We start from the raw sequence: 19,640 nt of genomic DNA on the forward strand, positions 1-19,640 counted from the left end.
GGAAGTTACCACTTTGGATGTTCAGAAACTAGGATTTGTACTAACATACAGAATCATAATTTAGTAATACTTCCACATAGCCCTCTACAGAAAACCTGATTGGAAAGTTAATTTTTGTGCATCCAATTAAATATTAGTTGCAGTGTAAATCTACTCATCTTCCACAACATCCAATCTTAGAAGCAATGTGATCTTAGAGCAAAGTGAACTTCCTTTACCATGTATCTCATGAAAATAGGTTTGGTTACCTCCAGATCCTCCCTGAGTTTAACTGTAGTATCTTCATAGAGTGCAATTCCCCAAAGAGTCACTTGTAGCATAGCTCCTCCTAATAACTCAGGATGAGTACTAAACTCCCAGGACTCATTGAAAATGCCTGCACTCAATGATTTAAAGATGAAGGAAAAATGTATGGTTTCTCCAGGTAGGATAACACCTATGGGAACAGAAAGCACATAGTGGGAAGGAAAGAGTATCACTTTCTTTGGCAGGACACCTGATTTTGTTCATTGTATTGACATTCCCAATCTTTCCACCCATCATAAAAAATAATGAAAATACAAAAATAATATAATAAAAAAAGAATCAATAATACATATTAATAACAAAAGTTACTAAGAAAAATAATGCCATCAAGAAAAATGAACCCAAGCATAATTCAAGATGAGAATTCTATGTTATATTGTATTTTTCTCTCAGGAATTCCTTTAAAAGCCAGGTTTTAAGGTTTTATATCCTAAACATAATAAGCCCAGGATTCAAGTATCCTCAAAATGTTTAAAAAAGAACTTAGATTAGCTAACAGAAACCTCATAAGTTAAATTGTTTTATGATAAGAAATGAGTTTGCAAAATTAGATTGCTACTATCTAAAGAAATTAATGCAGAATATTATGGCCTTATTTCATTTGGATTAATTTTTACATAAGCAGATGATGGATCTTTGACATAAAAAATAAAATAGAGCATTCAAATTCATCAACATCTTTTAGGCTATCGTTGCAGTAAACAAATTGGAACTATAAAAATGAATGAAAAATAGACAATTCATTGCTTTCCAGTAAAGATATTATCAGCTCTCTCTTGCACCTTTTTTGTATAACACCTCACAATGTTAAAACCAAACAATGAAAGCAATGAGTTTGTAAGATAAAAATATTAAAATCCATCAAAATTATATACATTTTAATAATCACATACTGCTTTTTGTACTTCTAAAAGCTTTGATAATAATACAAAGAAAAATAGACAATTCTGCTTGGGAGTCCCAACTTTAAGCTAAACAACTTACTTTTTATTGAGAATGCTATTTAAGGTAATGGTTTTTTTCACCTGGCATATCACATTGTATTATATTGTTTATGAAATAAATGGAACAAGCACTGAACTTTGGGATTGTTTGTTCACTGTCAATTGGGAACACAAGAGGATGCACATCAAGGTTTAATAACATTTAAAGTCACAAACATGCAAAAATTCAGAGAACCCAAGACTTTTGACATAAATATTTGATTGACACATAGGAAGATAATTCAGTTACTCCTAGGGATGGTTCTTTTGACATTGTTTTGTCAGAATTAGGATATCAGAGAGAAAGAGCCAATCCAATTCTTTCAGCATCTCTTGAAGAACTTGTTGAGATCTCTTTGTAAGGTATGTTGTAATTGGCATGGTTGATTTGATCTATTGTATAAAATTTAATCATATAAGATTTCTCTTCATATGTATGTATATATGTATGTATGTATCTCCCATTACCAGCATAGACAGTTTTGGCTGCCCCTAGAATAGTACACCTAACACTGCTGTTGCATGAACTGCACAGTTGCTAGTTTGCTTCCAAGTTGCTTGACCTTTAAAGCCCTTTATGGCCTGAGACTGGGATATCTGAGGAACTGTCTTGCCCCAATAGGACTGGCCCATCCCACTCAATCCAGCAGAAGGGGCATACTATAGACACTGTCAATCGAACTGTTTTGGCGTTTAGGAGCACTGCCTTTTCTGCTATGGTCCACTCTCTTTGGAACATCTTGCTACCTGAGCCTGCAATATTTTGGCCTTCTGGAAGATTGTTAAAATCTGACTCCGTCAATTGGTTTGGGGTCTAGTTGGGGATTTGATGCCTGGAGGTGCCTGGTGGATGAATAGGGAAGATGCCACCACCATTCCATTCTTGTTTTTCTTTTTTTTTTTAGTTTTCTATTTACTATTGCTAATATTTATGATTTTAATTGTAAACTGCCCAGAGTTGCTTGCAGAGTGAGATGGGTGGTGTATAAATGAATGAATGAATGAATGAATGAATGAATGAAACTTGACTTTAAAAAGTAACGAACAGATCACTCACCTGATCTAGTATTAAAGTAAAAATTCTGTATTCCTCTTTTTTTTTTCTCCTGAAAAGTAAAAGGTGGAGGGAGCCTCCGCCAGTCATACCAGATGGCTGTTGTGCCATCATTGCTCACTGTAAGGCGAGATTCAGCTTTATCACCTACAAGAATTTCAAAGGTGACCCTGGCTGCAATGCCAACTTCACCCTATTGGAATAAAAGAAAACAAACTGCCAGGATATTTACTTTTTTTCTTGGCTTTGCCAAACAAAGAGCTAAAAGTAAATGTTGGCTTTTATTCATTGAAGTGTTTTATTATATTACTTAATTAATTATTATATGGATGTTAACAATAGATCATCATTATATGGACCTCTGCTTCTGCTCAATGTGAATTCAACAAACTATACGCTACCCATTTTTTTCATTCTACTGTGAAACACTGTGAAAACTATTCAAATCTACTGAGCAATTACCTTATTAAAATATTCTCACCGCTCAAGGTTGACTCAGCCTTCCATCCTTTTGAGGTCGGTAAAATGACAACCCAGATTGTTGGGAAAAATATGCTGACTCTGTAAACCATTTATAGAATGCTGTACAACACTATATGGGAGTATATAAGTCTAAGTGCTATTGCTTACTGCTATTGCTTTGGATAATGAGGTAGGCAACATATAATTTTAATAAATTCTAAGCCTTATTGCTATTGCTTTGGATAGTGAGATTGGTGATATTTGTTTGATATTAGAAAAAATGATTTGGCCAAATTACTCATCCTACCCAAAAGTAAAAGTAAAAGACATAGGAATCTTTATTTTGAGCAGTCTTTACAACTCTACCGCATGAGAAGTATTGATCCAACGAGCTGGTTGTCCACAGAACTTCAGAGAGGGACCAAGTATTGGTTCTGAAAATATATCTGGATACTCATCCAATAGGTCCCTGTGAAGTAAAGCAAAAGTCAGAAGTATTTGAAAACAGATTCAGGCTTCAGCTTTTATATATTGCTGACATCGGAACAGCTAATGACTTAAAGACTTGCCGAATCAGAGTTCACTTGAGGGAAGAATCCAAGCCAGCTTCTAATGGAAGTGCAATACTGTAAGATTAAACTAAATATAGAAATACATACCACATTACATCAATAAAAGTAAATAAAAACTCACTTGACAATGCAAGTAGAAACTGCCATCTGCTTGCTTCACCACTTTTGTTAAAAAGTGACAAAGGTGGCCTCCAGTCTCTATTATCCCACTCCCTCAACCCTCTCTCTGTATATTAAAATGATATGAAGAAGAATCAGTACAACCCTTTTCTTTATAGCAAATTTTCAATTGGATGATTTTTTTTAAATATTTAAACGTACTAGCTAGTAAGAAAATTAAAGTGAATAGTCTGACATTTGCAATATAAATTTCTAAATAGTCCCCCAACTGGTAAAGCACTTGAGATAAATTCTTCAGACCACTATGTAATTGATACTGAACATTTGCACACTCTACAAAAGCCAAGGTATAACATTTGCTTTATACCGTAATTGCTTAAGGCTGCTACAGTGCAGATTTTTATATGATAAAATCTAAGGACTGTCATTCCATATGTCTAGGCACAGTGCTGCACATGTGCCTTCCCAGAAAATGTAGGTGCATGTATGAAATATGTGTCCCCCGTTCCACAGTCCATGACCACATTGTATAAGCCAGTGATGTATTTTGACCACCACATTTCCAATAATTATTTAAACCAATGATTCTTCCTAAAGGGCTGTTTAATATATGCAAAATAATATTGCTGTTGAATTAATTGTGTTAGAGATTCAGCTGAGGCATTTAAACCTGCCAATTCATATCCAGGTATCAGTTCAATCTGGCTTCTGCTACAGCCACATGAAAACAGATACAGCTATTTTAATGACACAAACAAATAGAATATTCATGCATATGCATTTTTAACAACTCTTATGAATGAAATCCGATCCACTGCAAAAGCCTTAAATGTGCATTAATGAAATATTGCAACATACGAGGATGTTTCTTCAGATTCTTTATTGTCATCATCATCACAAGCTGAAAAACTGTCTGCTGACACATTGGTGAAAGGTTGGTTTCTGCCTATGACTTCCAGCCCATCCAGATCCTTCCTCAAAAAGGGAGAATAAAAAAAGGACTATGTTTTCATTTGTTTTTCTTCTATCGTTCAAAAGAAGAATCAGAATGTTTAAATGAAATATGTAATATAAGCTTACAGGAACTGCTATATAACAATTTTCTAATATATAAATGGCTTTATGTGCTGAAAGTATCATACCGGGCTATAAAAATCCAGCGTTTCTAAAACTTCCTTTAACTCATTTCTCCGATGCTGCAGGAAGAGGCTTTTTTCCCAGGGACGATGAAAAGGGAGGTATTTTGGTGGACTGGTACCTGTAGGAATATCTGACACTGACCTAGGCATGTACACACCAATACATTTGATAGCTTTATCAATACATGTAATAACTTTATTAAGTTGATGCATAGCGACTGCCAAAATCCACTATGATTGCCCGAGCTTCTCCATAGCTGTATACTGCTATCAGGATATGACTTCACCCTTTATAAAAATCCAGTGCATATAGTGCCATGAGGGCGAACCTATGGCACGCGTGCCACAGGTGGCATACGGCGCCCTCTCTGCCGGCACGCAAGCCATCACCCAGCTCAGTTCCAATGCGCATGTGCACATGCGCCTCCCGTCAGCCAGCTGATTTTTGGGTCTCTGCTGCACATGGAGATGCATGCATGGGGGGGCAGGAGGGTTGCGTGCACATGTGTGTGGGGCATGGGGGAGTGCTGTGTGTGGCGTGTGTGGCGCCTTCCCATGGCCCATTTTATGTCCCAGGAGGTTTCAGGGAGGCCTGCTAGGCCCAAAATGGGGCATGGGGGTGCGATTTCAGCACGCAAGGACAAAAAGGTTAGCCATCACTGGTATAGTGCCTCACCCATTTCTCTCCAGATGCTACGTGGTTTCCCAACATGAGTAACCTCTTCTGGAAATCCCAGATCTGTCTGACCCAATGTTGTGGTTAGACCCTTGGTTTCATCACCAACGTGCACAGGCTGATTCCAGAACTCATTCCCTGAATAGCCCTATTAATAATGAAGAAAACCAAAGCCATACAGATATAAGCTTAGTTTTGAGAGACAAAGAATATAAAATAACATTTGGCAGGGGGACCAATGAAAAAACAACAACAGAAAAAGAGTAAGGTGGATGTAAAAATTTCCCCTTTCCAGTCATGTCTGACTCTAAGGAATGGTGCAGGGATGAGAAAATTGTTCTAACTGTTATATAACGGCTAACCAAAAGATGACAAAAGTTATATCCAAATTTGTTCCTACTCTCTGTAATTACTGTCTTCTTTATTCTGTTTTCATAACTTATATATTTATTGCCCAACACATCTATTGAAAAAGAAAAAAATTCATGCTGTCTTCCACTGGAAATCTAGGAAATATGAAGCGCTAAGCAAGTGGATAGATTTAAGGAACCCAAAGCAAAACAATATAAACAGAGCAGAACCTTGAGTTACAGAAATGCAAATTCCAACTGAAAGGTTTTTTTAAAAAAAATTCTCACAGTAGAACAGTTTGACAGCACAAAAGTTACTTATCAGATGTGTTCAAATGGAGGCTAGACATACCTCTGTGTGAAATGTTTTAATTTGTATTCCTGCGGTGAGTAGAAAGCTAAGTTCAACAGCATTAATGGCTCTTCCAATTATATTATATTATTTCCCTACAACCAACAAATATTTTACATTGAGCACCTACAGTTACATTTCTACAGTACTTTGACCTCAGTGTTACAGTTTGTGATCACATAGAGGTAGATAATTCTTGATGGTCTCCAGGTTTGGTACTTTGCTTGCAGATGTTTCATTACGTAACTAGGTAAAATCATCAGTGCACTCCACAATTCAACCCTGAGCCACATATATTCTTTTCTATTGCAATATATAGGTCCTTTGCTCATTCCTTTCCAGTACAATTGACCAATGCCTAGATGTTTCCTATAGTAAATATTTTTCTGGACACTATGGATGTATATATGCAATCTTAATTGTTTAGAAAAATAAATAATCAACAGCTTATTCAGGCACAATGGGCCTCCACAATCAAAAATTAACAGATTTTTTTAGTGGCTGAAATCCCAAAACTTCATCATATCTCCTGAGAATCTAACAATCATGCACTTTCTAAACTAAATTCTTATGAGATCTTATGCAAGTACATCAAAGTATTGCAGGGTTTTTCCAATATAAAATGACTAGAGCGTGAACTTCTGACCTAAATAAAACCAGGAGAATTATTTGCAGAATTATCACCTTTCCAGAATACATAGCTGGAATACTACGATCAATCAAAGTCCGCTGTTCCTGGATTCTCCTGTAATGTTCTGAAAAGTTCATCAGCAACTGACTTTCTGGTTTCTGAAGAGATTCTGAGAACAAAAATAACAAATGAAACAATATCACAACACCGTGCATTCAAAATATCACAATTCCCAGGGAATCAACCCAGTGGTGGAATTCAGCCGGTTCACACTGGTTCAGGAGAACTATTCGTTAACTTTCTGAACAGTTCAGCAAACTGTCTGTTGGAAGAAATCTCCTTCCAACAGCCTTTTGTTTTTCCCACTTTACAGCGCTAATTAATCCTGTCAGGAAGGCAGCGAGCTTTGTCAGTTAACTGAGCACAAGAGTCTCTTATCTATGGGGATTCTTCAGTCATCCAGGTGATGGTTGTCCCAAAAGTACTTTTTTCAAGAGGCAACTCAACTTTCTTGGTTTCCAGAAAGTCCAGTTGCCTCTTGAAAAAACACTTTGGGGACAGGAGTCTCTTTCATTGCTTCGGAGTGGCCAAGGCACATGACTGCTCACTGATAATAAGATTTTTTTAAAAAGAGGTAGGAGTATGGATCCTTCAATTCATTTTAGCTTTCTCTCATGATAATAAGGCTTAGTAGTATGGCACCAGGCTTGAAGTTTGTTTAGATATTGGTGGCATGTACTAATTTTATTGTGATCCTGACAAGCTTGGAGGGCAGAGACTTGAACCTGGGTCCCCTATATACTTTGTTAATTTGTCTCTTTAGCTTGGCATTTTGTAGCCCAAGTGTGCCCATCTACTTTCTGGAGAGCTTAAATGACCACTCTGCTAAAGGCTTTATGAGCAAGAGTTGGCTGCTGATAGTTATTGTTGCATTTTAACTGTTTTAATTCCTCAAGGTGCTCTGGCACCTTGCCTGATTTGCAACTCCAGCTTGCAGGTATTGCTGATCAAAAGGAAAGTATTCAGATAGAATGGTTTAGGATTCCATGATTGCTGTGACTGTCATTGATCTTCAGTGTGTATTCCCCCATTTTTAATCTAATGATTGGTATTTAGGGCACCTTTTTATAAGCAAAGCTTTTTGTATTTTTGTACAGGTAATCCTTGGCTTACAACAGTTCGTTTAGTGACCATTCAAAGTTACAATGGCTCTGAAGTGACTTATGACCGTTTTTCACACTTACGACCATTGCAGCATCCCCATGGTCATGAGGCTGGGTGAGGCAAAGTAACCCTTGACATGAGTGGCGTCAAGTTGGCTATGCCCACCCAGTCACATGCCCACCCACCCACGCCTACCCAGCTGGTCATTAGGGCAGAAAACCGGTTGTTAAATTATTTGAATCCCAGTACGGAATCAACCTCATATAGATCTTTTCACCCTTAAAGACTATCTGTTTTATTTTCAAAATTGCCCAGGACTTCCCTCCAGAGAAGTCCTGCTAACACTAAGATGTATCTGCCAGAGGCACAGTAGTAGATCTGTTCAAATTTTATATACCGCACAGCCTTTTTTGTTGCTTTCTCCTGAGTGCCATGTTCCGCTGCCAGTTCTGAAGGGCCCGGTGTTGAGACGGAGAGACCTGGGCTACTTTCTTTTCTTCCTCAGGTTTCTTTCTGTAAGTTCCAAAAACTGACATTGCACAAGAAAGCTGTGATTCCTCAGGAATCATTCGCACTATCTGAAAGGAGACAATGACAAATTCAGAATGGCAGGACAATGTCCAGATAGGTAGCCTAGCTAATTATGATATCTTTTTATGCTGTCTGCATGATCCATGGCACTGCTCTTGAAGGAAGGCTCTTGAATTGCTGTTGAGTTGTCTTTCAGATATATTGATCAGCTTGGGTATTGATGTTCTTTCAATAGCTTCATTCCATACTAAGTCAATTAGCCAACATATAAATATAGTGGCTACTATGCTAATATTGTTCTTTCAAAAATGGGCTGCTTTGGCACAGCAAGGAAGAAAAAAAAGGAGAAAAATAATATAACAGTAAAGCAGTAAATGAAAATGCAAGGCTGAAATAATGAAAAAAGAATATAAGCCCTTATTCAGTATTAATTCGATACATTATGAAAAACACACTAAGGATCACTGCAGGCCCAGAATCGCTTCTAAACAAAAAGGGGGGCATTTAATAAACAACAACATTTTTTAAAAAAATCCTATGGAAAAGTTGATTTGGATTAATATATTCACAATACTTTTTTCATTTTTGTAATGCTGCAGCTAAATAATGAGACCTTGTTATGTATCAATGGAAATATTTAGCTAATTTGCAAATAACCATAATACAAACCTGAGAGTGACCCTTTTTTATAGCTTCTTTCTTGAATTCCTGGAGAGTTCCTAAAATGCTATATGGGGTGATATATCCAAAGGTATCAATTATTGGTCCTTCTACACCTATGATAATATTAATAATTAATATATTAGAAATTTCCAATAAATCATGCAACATACACATTCTAAGACAGTACATGCAAATTCTTCTATTTCTGGCTTACAATTGGGGATCCACCATTCAGAATGTAGCCAAAAATGGCATGCACTTAGAATTTAAAAATTATGAAACTTGAAAATTGGTTCTAAGCCATTCACAGTCCCTCCATATAAACAAGTAAAGGAAAGCATGCAAAGACTGACTTCTGGAATTCTTTCTAACCCTTCTGCAGTAGTATTTGTTTGCATGTACATACTAGGAAGTACAGGGCTTTGCTCTGGGACCCATGACCATGGGGAGGGGAGGCTCAGAATGTAGTACAGGTAATCTTTGAGTCACAACTACCTACAATTAGGGCCAGAATTTCTGCTGCTAAGCAAGACAGTTGTTAAATGAGTTTGTCCAACTTTATGACCCTCTTTGCCACAGTAGTTAAGCAAATCACAGGCAGTTGCTAGTGAACCACACAGTTGTTAAGCAAATCTGGCTTCCTCTATTAACTTTGGTTGTCAGAAGCAGGTTGGGAAGGTCACAAATGGTAATCACATGACCCTCGGATGCTGCAACCATCGTAAATACATGCTGGTTGCCAAATACTCAATTTTTTCACAGGAAATAATCAGACAATGTCTCCATGAATTGCCTATGTTGTTTGTACGTGTAGATCTGAGAATTTCTAATCAAGGTGAACGCTTATGTGCTGTGTGTTTCTACTTTGATTCATTTGTGCATTTTTATAGTGAAGTATGCATGCAAGGCTCAAAGTAGGGTGTGTTTCATTCAGTCACAAATGGAGGAGTTGATATTATTCCAAACTGTTGCCCAATTGCCTTTCCTTATAAGGATACATTGCAGCTTTTTTCCTGGGTTTCCCCCCCCCATGTCAAATCTCTCCAATTTTCAAATCTATTCTTTCTTTAGCTGGCTTCTCCCAATATACCACATTTAGTTCCACTATAGTCTCTATTCAGAGATTTGTCCTGGCAGATAGTTCTGAGCTCCTTTACCTAGACCTTTTTTAGCATTTCGCTGGATTGGAAGAAATAAAAATCTTGCTTGATTACTCCAATACTGTCTTCAATTGCAATAACCTAGTTATTTACCCATAACTTGAAATCATGGGTTTCTTTTGTAATAACTAATTGTCCTACAATGGAATCTGTCATGACATAAATCCATGAAATCCCTTAACATCTATCTCATATATTTGTCTCAAGAAAAAAACTCCAAGCAAATGTGGACATATTGTAGAAAGATCTGAATGAAAACGTGTATTAGGAAAGCTTTTCATACAAGATACAATATGTATAAAATGTATATATCAAGAAATGTATGTTTTTTGTGTAACTTTTTTTTGCAATTTCTTAAAGAATTACAAAATGATGAAAGAGTGATGAAATAAATCAACAAAGGAATATAGTGATTCAAAATAAATATAGACTGATTTATATTTATGTAAAATAGATTGTACAGGATTGCAAAATGATGAAAGACTTTGATGAAATAAAACAACAAAGGAATATAGTGATTCAAAATAAATAGACTGATCTGTACATCTCTATCTTCATTCTATCCAGAATTCATTAAAACCCCAATAATCATGAATTTAAAAATATGTTCAGGAATTTCTGATATTTAGAATCTTTCCCAAATGACATATAACTTAGGACATATTTTTTCTATTCTGTCTCCATAATGTTATCTTCCTCATATGATCACCAGTGACACAGCGTAAGTCAGGTGTGTCAAACTGGTGGCCCGCAGGCTTGATGTGTCATGTGCAGGGCACGTCCACCCCAGTTCCGCAAATGGGAAAAAGTCACAAAATGCCACATGACGGCAACATGACATGGCAAGTTTGACACTTGTGGTGTACGTTTTGACTAACTGTACTGTTATTAAAGTAATATTTTTTTCTCATGTGCAAGGTTTTCTCTCAGCGTGCATGCTTTTAAGCTCTGTCACTCATTATCTGAAGTCAGATGACTGCAATGAAAAGAAGCAGTCGAGGCACAATAGGGACTGCAATAGGGAAGCCAAATTTCATGCCAATTTTTTTTCCTGCTTATCAAAAGTTTTATAAATGGCTCTTTTAGCACTAAATTATTTCACATGTTAACATCAGGACCGCAACATGAAAAAATGGAGACAACTGTACCAGAATAATTCAGTGTTTTCTTTGAGTCGTCTGGGAGAGCTGGATAAGCAACCAGCAAATTAGTTTTTTTCCCAATTTCTTGTGGCCTAGATTTGCGTACAAGGTACTTCTTGATAACAACAAGTTTCTCTTTCTCTTCTTCAGGAGGTTTTTCAGCCCGAAGCTACATAACAAACACATATTTTAACACATATTAAACAATATTTACAATAACTCTACTGTTGCAATTCTCATTACACTGCCATAATAGGAGTTACCAAATGTATCCAAAAGATGGAATGAAGCTTGATGGACACTTATGTCCCTTTTCATGAACAAGATGATAGAATCTTTTTTCTTCTTGTCAGAATCTAGGTATCCACATACTTTCCAGGGTTCCCTTAAGTCTCTTACAACATTTTCTGACACCATGCCACAGGCACCCCTTCCTTTTCCTGGCATGAATACATTAAATTGCATTCATAGTATCCTATAATCATTTAAACTTTTAATATGAATTGGAATAACAGTATTTATTTCACATAAAATGTACATAAATAAGTATTTCCAAGGGTGTTACCCATTGGTAAGTAGCAGTAGCTGCCTCACAATGAAGTTACTATGTCTCCCATATGAATAATAAAGAATCCGAAATATTGTAACGATGTGACATACAGAAAGACCAGTTCCATATCAGTCACCTACAGCATTGTCTAATGTCATATTGTCATGACTGAGATTTTTTTAAAAAAAAATTCCAGTCCCCCTTATTGTTCCATTGGCCCAATGATGACTGGATGACTCTTTAAAAAAGCCTACCGTTCTTTTCCTACTTGTGCCTAGCCACAAACATGCCCTGGCAACATACTTTTTCTGACATGTTTCCAATACAGTGCCTTCATTTTTTTCTCCAATCAAGGAAGAGATGGCTCTACTATAGGTCATATTAGGTCATATATTGGAAGTTCTTGGATTCTTGTGAGCTTGTCTCTGGTTCTACTTTGCCTGTAGTGAAAAGCCTGACTGGAGGCAGAGTTATAGGAAGAAATGGCCACAAAGATAAACTGTTAACAAAACTGAAGTGAGAAACAATGATCCACAATGATTATTTTACACCTTCAAGGGATGGAAGGTTTCTCCCCCCCTCCTCCCCTGCCCCCAAGAGATGAGAGCAAAGCAATTGGGCAGTGTTGAGCTTCAGTGTTTAGTGACCGTAGTCTAGCTGCAGATTTCCTGACATTTCATTAGCAAATGTGGCTGACATCTTCAGAGGCAAAGGATCTGCTATAGAAACTACAGGTAATCAAACCCAGCCGGTCCTTGGCCTCTGAAGATGCCAGCGGCAGATGCTAGCAAAACTTAAGGAAATCTGTCCAGACCATAGTTACCAAACACCGAAGCTCAACACTGTCCACAGATAAAGATCATGAAAGCTTCACCAGCAAAATGAATTACCTGAATTAGGGGGAAATTTAATACTCACTTTTGCTAAATCTTCTCGCTTTATTGCAAGAGCCTGGATTTCGTCTCCCTGAAGTACACAGCTCACAGGTTCTGGTTCTTCTTGGAGTGGTGAAGAAGGCTGCTCAAATGGTTTGATTCTTTTTTTTTCTGAAAAAAAGAACTAATTTTCTCTATGGCATATGTAGATGTGTGTGTGTGTGTGTGTGTGTGTGTATACTGTATACAAATAAAAGAGACAGAGAAATGAGAGAAAGAGGGGGGGAGAGAGAGAGAAAGAGAGAGAGAGAATATACACCCATATAGTCTACATGCAATTAAAAATAATTCAGGAAGCATTCCTCTTTTTTGGTAGGAGTTAGCATAATAACTGCAAGTAGGCATGATCATCATTAGAATTTTTATTATTCTATTATGTAAAAATGTATTACAAATTCCTCACATCTTAACATTTCCTCAGCCATATAGTAATTCCAATATATATGGTGGTTTTAGCATGACCAAATCACTTTTCATATTTAATTAATTGTATTATGCATAAAATTAATTTAATAGTACCCTACTTATTAAACATTCAATTAGAAATGGTAACTTCTTAGATTACTTTATTGTCATTGTACATATATGCACAGTATATCCATACAACAAAATCCACATGACACCCAGAGACCAGGCCCAACACACATGACAATCCCACAACATACCCCCACCCACCAAAAATTCTGGAGAGATTACAAGGGCCATAGCCAAGACTTTGGGTAAAAATCACACCTCTGTTCTAAATCAAAGATGTCATGCTTTTGGGACCAAAGAGAAGCATGCAAAGCTAAATGGTAGTTAATTAGAGATCACACATGCATATATAGTCACAAACATCCTCTTCCTGAATTGAAGAAAGCGGACTACACACAAGTGGAGATAGGACTTGTTAAACAGTTGTCTTCCAAATGACCTAAACTTGCACTATGATAACTGAAGCTGGTCCCTAACACTCTATTCACCCAGCCCTGATACTGAATGAGATGTGTTTCTGCTTCCTTGTAAGAATATGCCCTCTATTCTCTGTTATTCTTTTCTATCCTATGGTACTTCTTGGTATGAAAAACCAGAAGCAATAATACCTCCAAATTATCAGATTGAACATTAAAATAGCATACATTTGAAATTCAGTTAAACGGTACAATGCAAATTGTCAGCTTTTTAAAAAATAGAAAATGCCTATAGTGGGGGTGGTCTTGACCACTTTCTAAAAGAAGAGTGTTGATGGACTCAAGAACATTTCCTTTGGCAGCATGTTCCAATATATTAGTCATGATCTCTGTTGTTATAATGTACTGTATAATGTAAAGTTCATAGCACATTTCATGTTTTGTGCTGCATTCTAGTGCTTTCCTGCAGTGAACCTTATTTTTATAAAAAATAATACAAGACTTTCTACATGCTGATCAAACAGAAATTGAATATTGTCTTAAGGAGGATCCAACGTTGTGACGATACGGACATGTGGTCTCGATGCTCCAAGACCGCAGCCGATACTTTTGCTGCTGGGTGGTCCAATCGGACCTAAACCGTCCCGCAGAGACAGTGAACAGGAAGAATACATCTTGCTGATCTCAGGGACATGGCAAAGTCCCTGATCGATCCAAGAGAAATTCTTCAAGCCGGCAACAAAAAGTCCAGCCACAAGGCTGATGAAGTCGGGGCGTTTCCAAAATGGAAGGATATAGAAGGAGAAAGTGTTTCCAGCTGGTGAGGAATTTTTACTTTTAAAAGAGACCGCCTATAAAAAACTTAAAGTTAATTTAAATTTGAGAACAAAAAAAAATAAGTGGCGGAATTAAGCTTTGAATGATTTTGGACAGTGGGTTATCTTACTTTTTAAATGTTATTTTCATAGATGGAATTTATGCAAGCCTTTTAAACCGAATGGATTAAGTTTTCTTCTTTTTCTTTTATTATTATTATTATTATTATTATTGTTGTTGTTGTTGTTGTTGTTGTTATTATTATTTTGCAACCTATGGACTAAAATTCTCCTTCTTCATTACTGCCTGTGTTTTTCCCTTTTTCTTCTTTATTACATTCAAGAATTTGACTTTTTTTATACTTGGAATAAAAAAAGATACAAAAAGCAACAAAGAAAATTGTAACAACAGAGGGAAGGTGACACTGCTACTTGGAGACTGGAGGTTTGTGTATTGGAAACAAAACACTTTTACTTTCCTCACTGATTATTCTGGCTTGGCACTTCAAGGTCTCACTGTTTTGTCTATAGAGAGTGACAAGAAGAAAAGTATACAGATGTTCCTTTGAAGTATAGCTCTAACCAGAGAAAAGTGAAAATAAGACCTTATTATGAATTTATGCTTAATCTTGTAAAAACCTTCCAAACCAGAGCAGCAGTGTTTTTCAGCTGGAGATAATGGCGCAATCTCAACAGCAGAAAGAAACTTTTAAGTTTGCAAAAGATATTGTTAAAAATTTAGAAATTATCAACACATTTGAGAGGACGTAGAAGTTGGAAAATCTAGAGCATCTTACAGTAAAATATGATGAAGAAGTTGGAGATGTTTATCAAGTGGAAAAAGTGGAGGTTAGAGTCCTTAAAACTGAAGAGAAAAATGACTAAAGAAATTAAACCCGCTGATATCTATGGTGATTGGTTTGTGTCTGGAAATGGAAAGAGTGGAATACGGAAAGAGGAATTAAATGGAGGGGAACTCTACACCAGATGGCAAGATACAGAAGAAAAAATAAAAGAATTTATGGATTTAAAGAGAGAAATTTTGTTAGCAACATGATAATTAAAGATAAGCTGATTAAGGAAATAGAAAAAGGGCATAGAAACTACATGAGAAACTTAATAAGCAATGAGTTGCAAAGAGGAGTCCATACAAATTTGATTAAAGACCTGATTAGACGACTGATACCACAAATGGCAGAAGACATGAGATTGTTTTGCTAATGGAAAGATACAGGTTGATAGATGAAAGGGTATAATCTAAAACTAGTTAAACTTAGTGAAATTTAGTGACAATAGATATAGTTAAATAAATAATTGATAATGATAATAATGTATACATATGTATTGCTATGATAAGTAATAATTGGATATGAATATTGAATGGTACCTATGAAAGGAAGATTAGAAATTTTTTTGGTTATATATAAAGGTTAATAAAAAAACTGTTAAATTTAGTTAAGTTTTGTTTATTAGAGGGGGAAATGTTATGATAAAGGACACAGTCAAATAAAGGAGGGATAATGATAACAATGTATATATATGCATGGGTACAACATAAGGAAAGTGGATGTAAATTGTAAACAGTGATTTGGAAAGGAGGATTAGAAATTTTTGTTACTAAATATTATGGATGTTTAGCCAGAATAGGCCATAAGGATTCAGTGTTATTGGAGGATATTAGAAATAGCAGATGAAATACCACTATGTGGTTATGTTTTAAATCTTGATATATTTTATGAAGGATGTTTAAACAATTATAGTCAAATGAAAATGGAGTATGATGATGAGTTAATATGAGTTAAAATACTTGAGTTAATATGAATTATGGTTGATAACTGTGGAAGAGCTGCACAAAAGTCTTTTGTAACCAACTGATACACTTTCTACAGTATGTAAAGAAGGAGTCTTCTTTGTGTGGTGTCTGTTTTGAAAATAAAAAATAAAAAAATTATATATATAAAAAGAAATTAAATATTGTCTTTATCTTTTGCTTTTCGTTATTAGAATATCTGTTCATTTGCCTCCCACTTACCTTTTGTTAAAGCACACTTGATGAATTTAAATTATCCCATTTACTAAGTTAATGTAAGTGAAGCTTCACCTCATTATACAATATAAGTCCAAGATTCAGCAATTCCACAACCTTATCTTATATTTATTTTGACAATCTATTACTTCTGAATCAGGCCAAATTTGATATTATTGGTCTGAGATGTTTACAGATCTTTACAGAAGATCTGTTTACAGAAGTAACCACAGAAGCTGAAATACATAGCCTGATTTTTCTGAACTTCGGGAGTTCATTTGTTGTTTTTATAATGTAGACAATATGGTCTGTTTCTTTATTCACTCATTAACCACATTTTAAAGTTATTAAAGACCACAACCTTATTCTTTTACATTAAACACTGTTTGTTCTGGAATCTATTACTACTGCATGTTGCCCATTCACTCTGTCTTCTCCCTTCACTTTGCACCCACATTCTGTGCTCTGTCTTCATTAAAGCATCCAGACTAGGATGCTCAAGGCCCCTCTTGTTGCTCCTATCTGTTTTTCTGGGAGTTCCTTGTCTCATCAAAATCATTCCTTATACTTTCTTTAGCCAGCATAATGCCCATCTCTAACTATCAAGTTGAGCAAGCACTCAACCTTAGAAACAGTTTTAAATAGTTTTCAATGTTTTCAATCCAATGAATTTTAGAGACTGAAGTACAGGGTAAGAGAGTAAAGTATATATGAGGTCACACAGAGTTCATTAATCTGGTTCAAAAAAGCCTGCTGCAGCCACTCCCATGGAATTAAAGAGAAAAGATCTCTTTGAGATCTTGGTAAACATTTTAATTAAAGCTGTTAATAATAAACCCTTATCTCTGAGGGTATCAGGACAATTATAGGTAATACACAAAGCATTATCCCTGTTTTCTAGTCATTCTAACAATACTAAGCTATACCGAAAGTGATCCGACAGGCTGAGTTTTATATGAAATTATGCACTTTCTAATGCCATGTCTTTGACATTATGGAATCCTTCACGCATTGTACTTGCTGCAAAAACTGCAGTTTTTAGAATGCCTCCCCTTCCACGTTACGAAGCCCCCGTGGGCTCCCTGTACCAGCCTACCAGGCGTTCTACTGTTGCGCGATTCCTTCTTTGTCATCTTGTTCATCGTGATGATCACCAAGCTACAGAAAGACCCCAACTAATCCCAGGCTTGCTTGCTTGCTTTGCTGCTGCGGTTCCAGAAGCCTAGAGCACGCGCAAGCCGCCGCGTTCTCGTTTCCATGGCAATCGATTGTCCTCAAGCTAGTCTGGAAGTCCACTAGTTTCCTTGGGCTCCACAGGGAAAGTCGCACGGGAGCGCTTTCAGAGGGCTCATGTACGGAATCCGGCTCGGGTCGTCGAGGCTCCCCGCAATTGTTGCACATGCTTCATTTGCGCATAGCTGGTGTGTTCAGTCGGGCCGTGCGCTTCTAGAGTTGTTGCTTTTTCATTAAAGATGCAAATGAAAGAAACCCTTTGAACTTCATTTGCCTGGCTCCGCAGGAGGGAATAGTGTATGCAAATACTATTTGCTCCGCTTATACTATTTTTTTTTCTGAATAAAGTGGCCCAAGATTATTATTTTTCTTGCTGACTTTCTTTCCTGGTTCGTATATGTCTTTGCTCACAGGAAAATCAAGCTTTATAGGAAAGGCTGTTTCCTCAGTAGTGCCTAAGGGTAAATTCTCACAACTTGCAGCATTTTCCAGTTCTGGTGCTCATTTCCGACTGACTATAGTATAAATGAGTTTTGATACCCTTTTATGTTATTTTCTGCCCTAGGACTTAGTTGTTGCTTTGTGTCATCCAGAGCTGGTACCTGTTTTTCTAATCCATACAATCCAGCACTCTATCCATAGCACTGCTGCTGAAATGGTCACGGATGGGTCTGCCAATGTTGCTTGTAATTTTAGGCTAATTATTAACTTTTTACTAAAAGCAACATTAGCATTTTAGCATAGCAATTTAGACTTATAGTCTGACTTCAGGAAAATATATTTTTTCTCCTTAGCCATTTATTTTGGTAGGAGAGAACTTGCCTTTTCAACAACTAAGCAATATTCTGAAAGTCATTGCAAGTTTTAAGGAAGATACAAACTCAGCTGGCAAAGGCACCAATGTAATCCATACATTTTCTGTAAGCCATAACCATCACAGTTATGACAAATCACAGTTTGAACTAACTTGCTTTGCATATAATGAGTCTATCTCATATATTAGTTTCACCTTTTAAGTTGCATTACGGAAATAAATTAACTTTTACATGATATTCTAATTTTTTGAGTTTCACCTGTATCTCTGTATACCATTCAGAATCACATCTATCAGATGGGCAGCTATAAAATTTGATAAAATAAGTTTAAAAATAATGGCATGGGAGTCTGCATGAGAAGCAAAGGGTAGCATGGAGCAATGTTATCTAGAATCAATATTTTCTATTGTATAATTCTCACATGTAATCAGTGTCTTTTATTGTTTGATCATTTCTTTCTGAGGTGTCACATATGCTGAACTGAATGTATGTATCATTTCTGTACCCTTTAAAAAGACTTAACCCCCTTTAATAAATGCTATTTGCTTTGTCTGAATTACTGAGGATTCATATTTTTGGGTGAGTGAATAAGTCCCTTCAGAAAGCTAAAAGTCTTTCTCAGATTCAAATCAAGCTGTTATCAGCTTCTCTGCAAATTTGAGGTACCTGAGTTTCTAGGCAACGCTAGCTCCTACTGAACATTTCAGACTGTTATGGTTATGCTACTTTTTTCTACAGTTGCTGGCGAGCCCTCTATGAGAATACAGGAAAGAGTAACCATCTGGCTTACTCAGCGGCATCTGTCCATACAATGCCCTGGTAGTCCTTTCCAAACGCTGGCTGGGTCTTAACAGCACTCCTTATGTGCCTAGGCTTAGCACTTTTTTGAAAAAGTATGTTTATCTCTATTTTTTTAAAAAGGATAGATGCTGTCAAAAGAGCACAATCAGAATACTGCAAGGTTGATTAAACCAGGAAAGTGTTATGTGTTGCTAGTACTGTTGCCATAGTGTGCAGTACAGGTTTACCTCTGCCATAATGACAAGGAATTTTGTCTCATCCAGCTGTAGT

At 36.4% G+C, this 19,640-nt stretch overlaps 1 protein-coding gene across 1 annotated transcript in view; it reads right to left on the reverse strand.

Annotated features, from left to right (window-relative positions):
- The window catches only part of MYCBPAP (MYCBP associated protein), a 36,677-nt gene extending 19,014 nt beyond the window's left edge, over positions 1 to 17,663 (reverse strand). The window contains exons 1-12 of the mRNA XM_032210968.1: positions 17,618 to 17,663; positions 12,774 to 12,901; positions 11,312 to 11,474; positions 9,010 to 9,116; positions 8,207 to 8,387; positions 6,699 to 6,814; positions 5,313 to 5,460; positions 4,640 to 4,755; positions 4,356 to 4,468; positions 3,172 to 3,274; positions 2,347 to 2,536; positions 249 to 436 (exon numbers count right to left, since the gene is read on the reverse strand). Coding sequence (XP_032066859.1) covers positions 249 to 436; positions 2,347 to 2,536; positions 3,172 to 3,274; positions 4,356 to 4,468; positions 4,640 to 4,755; positions 5,313 to 5,460; positions 6,699 to 6,814; positions 8,207 to 8,387; positions 9,010 to 9,116; positions 11,312 to 11,474; positions 12,774 to 12,901; positions 17,618 to 17,663 — 1,599 coding nt within the window. The remainder of the gene's footprint in view (positions 1 to 248; positions 437 to 2,346; positions 2,537 to 3,171; positions 3,275 to 4,355; positions 4,469 to 4,639; positions 4,756 to 5,312; positions 5,461 to 6,698; positions 6,815 to 8,206; positions 8,388 to 9,009; positions 9,117 to 11,311; positions 11,475 to 12,773; positions 12,902 to 17,617) is intronic.
- Positions 17,664 to 19,640: the final 1,977 nt, after the last annotated feature.

The sequence above is a fragment of the Thamnophis elegans genome, chromosome 2, assembly GCF_009769535.1.
Source record: "Thamnophis elegans isolate rThaEle1 chromosome 2, rThaEle1.pri, whole genome shotgun sequence".
NCBI lineage: Eukaryota > Metazoa > Chordata > Lepidosauria > Squamata > Colubridae > Thamnophis > Thamnophis elegans.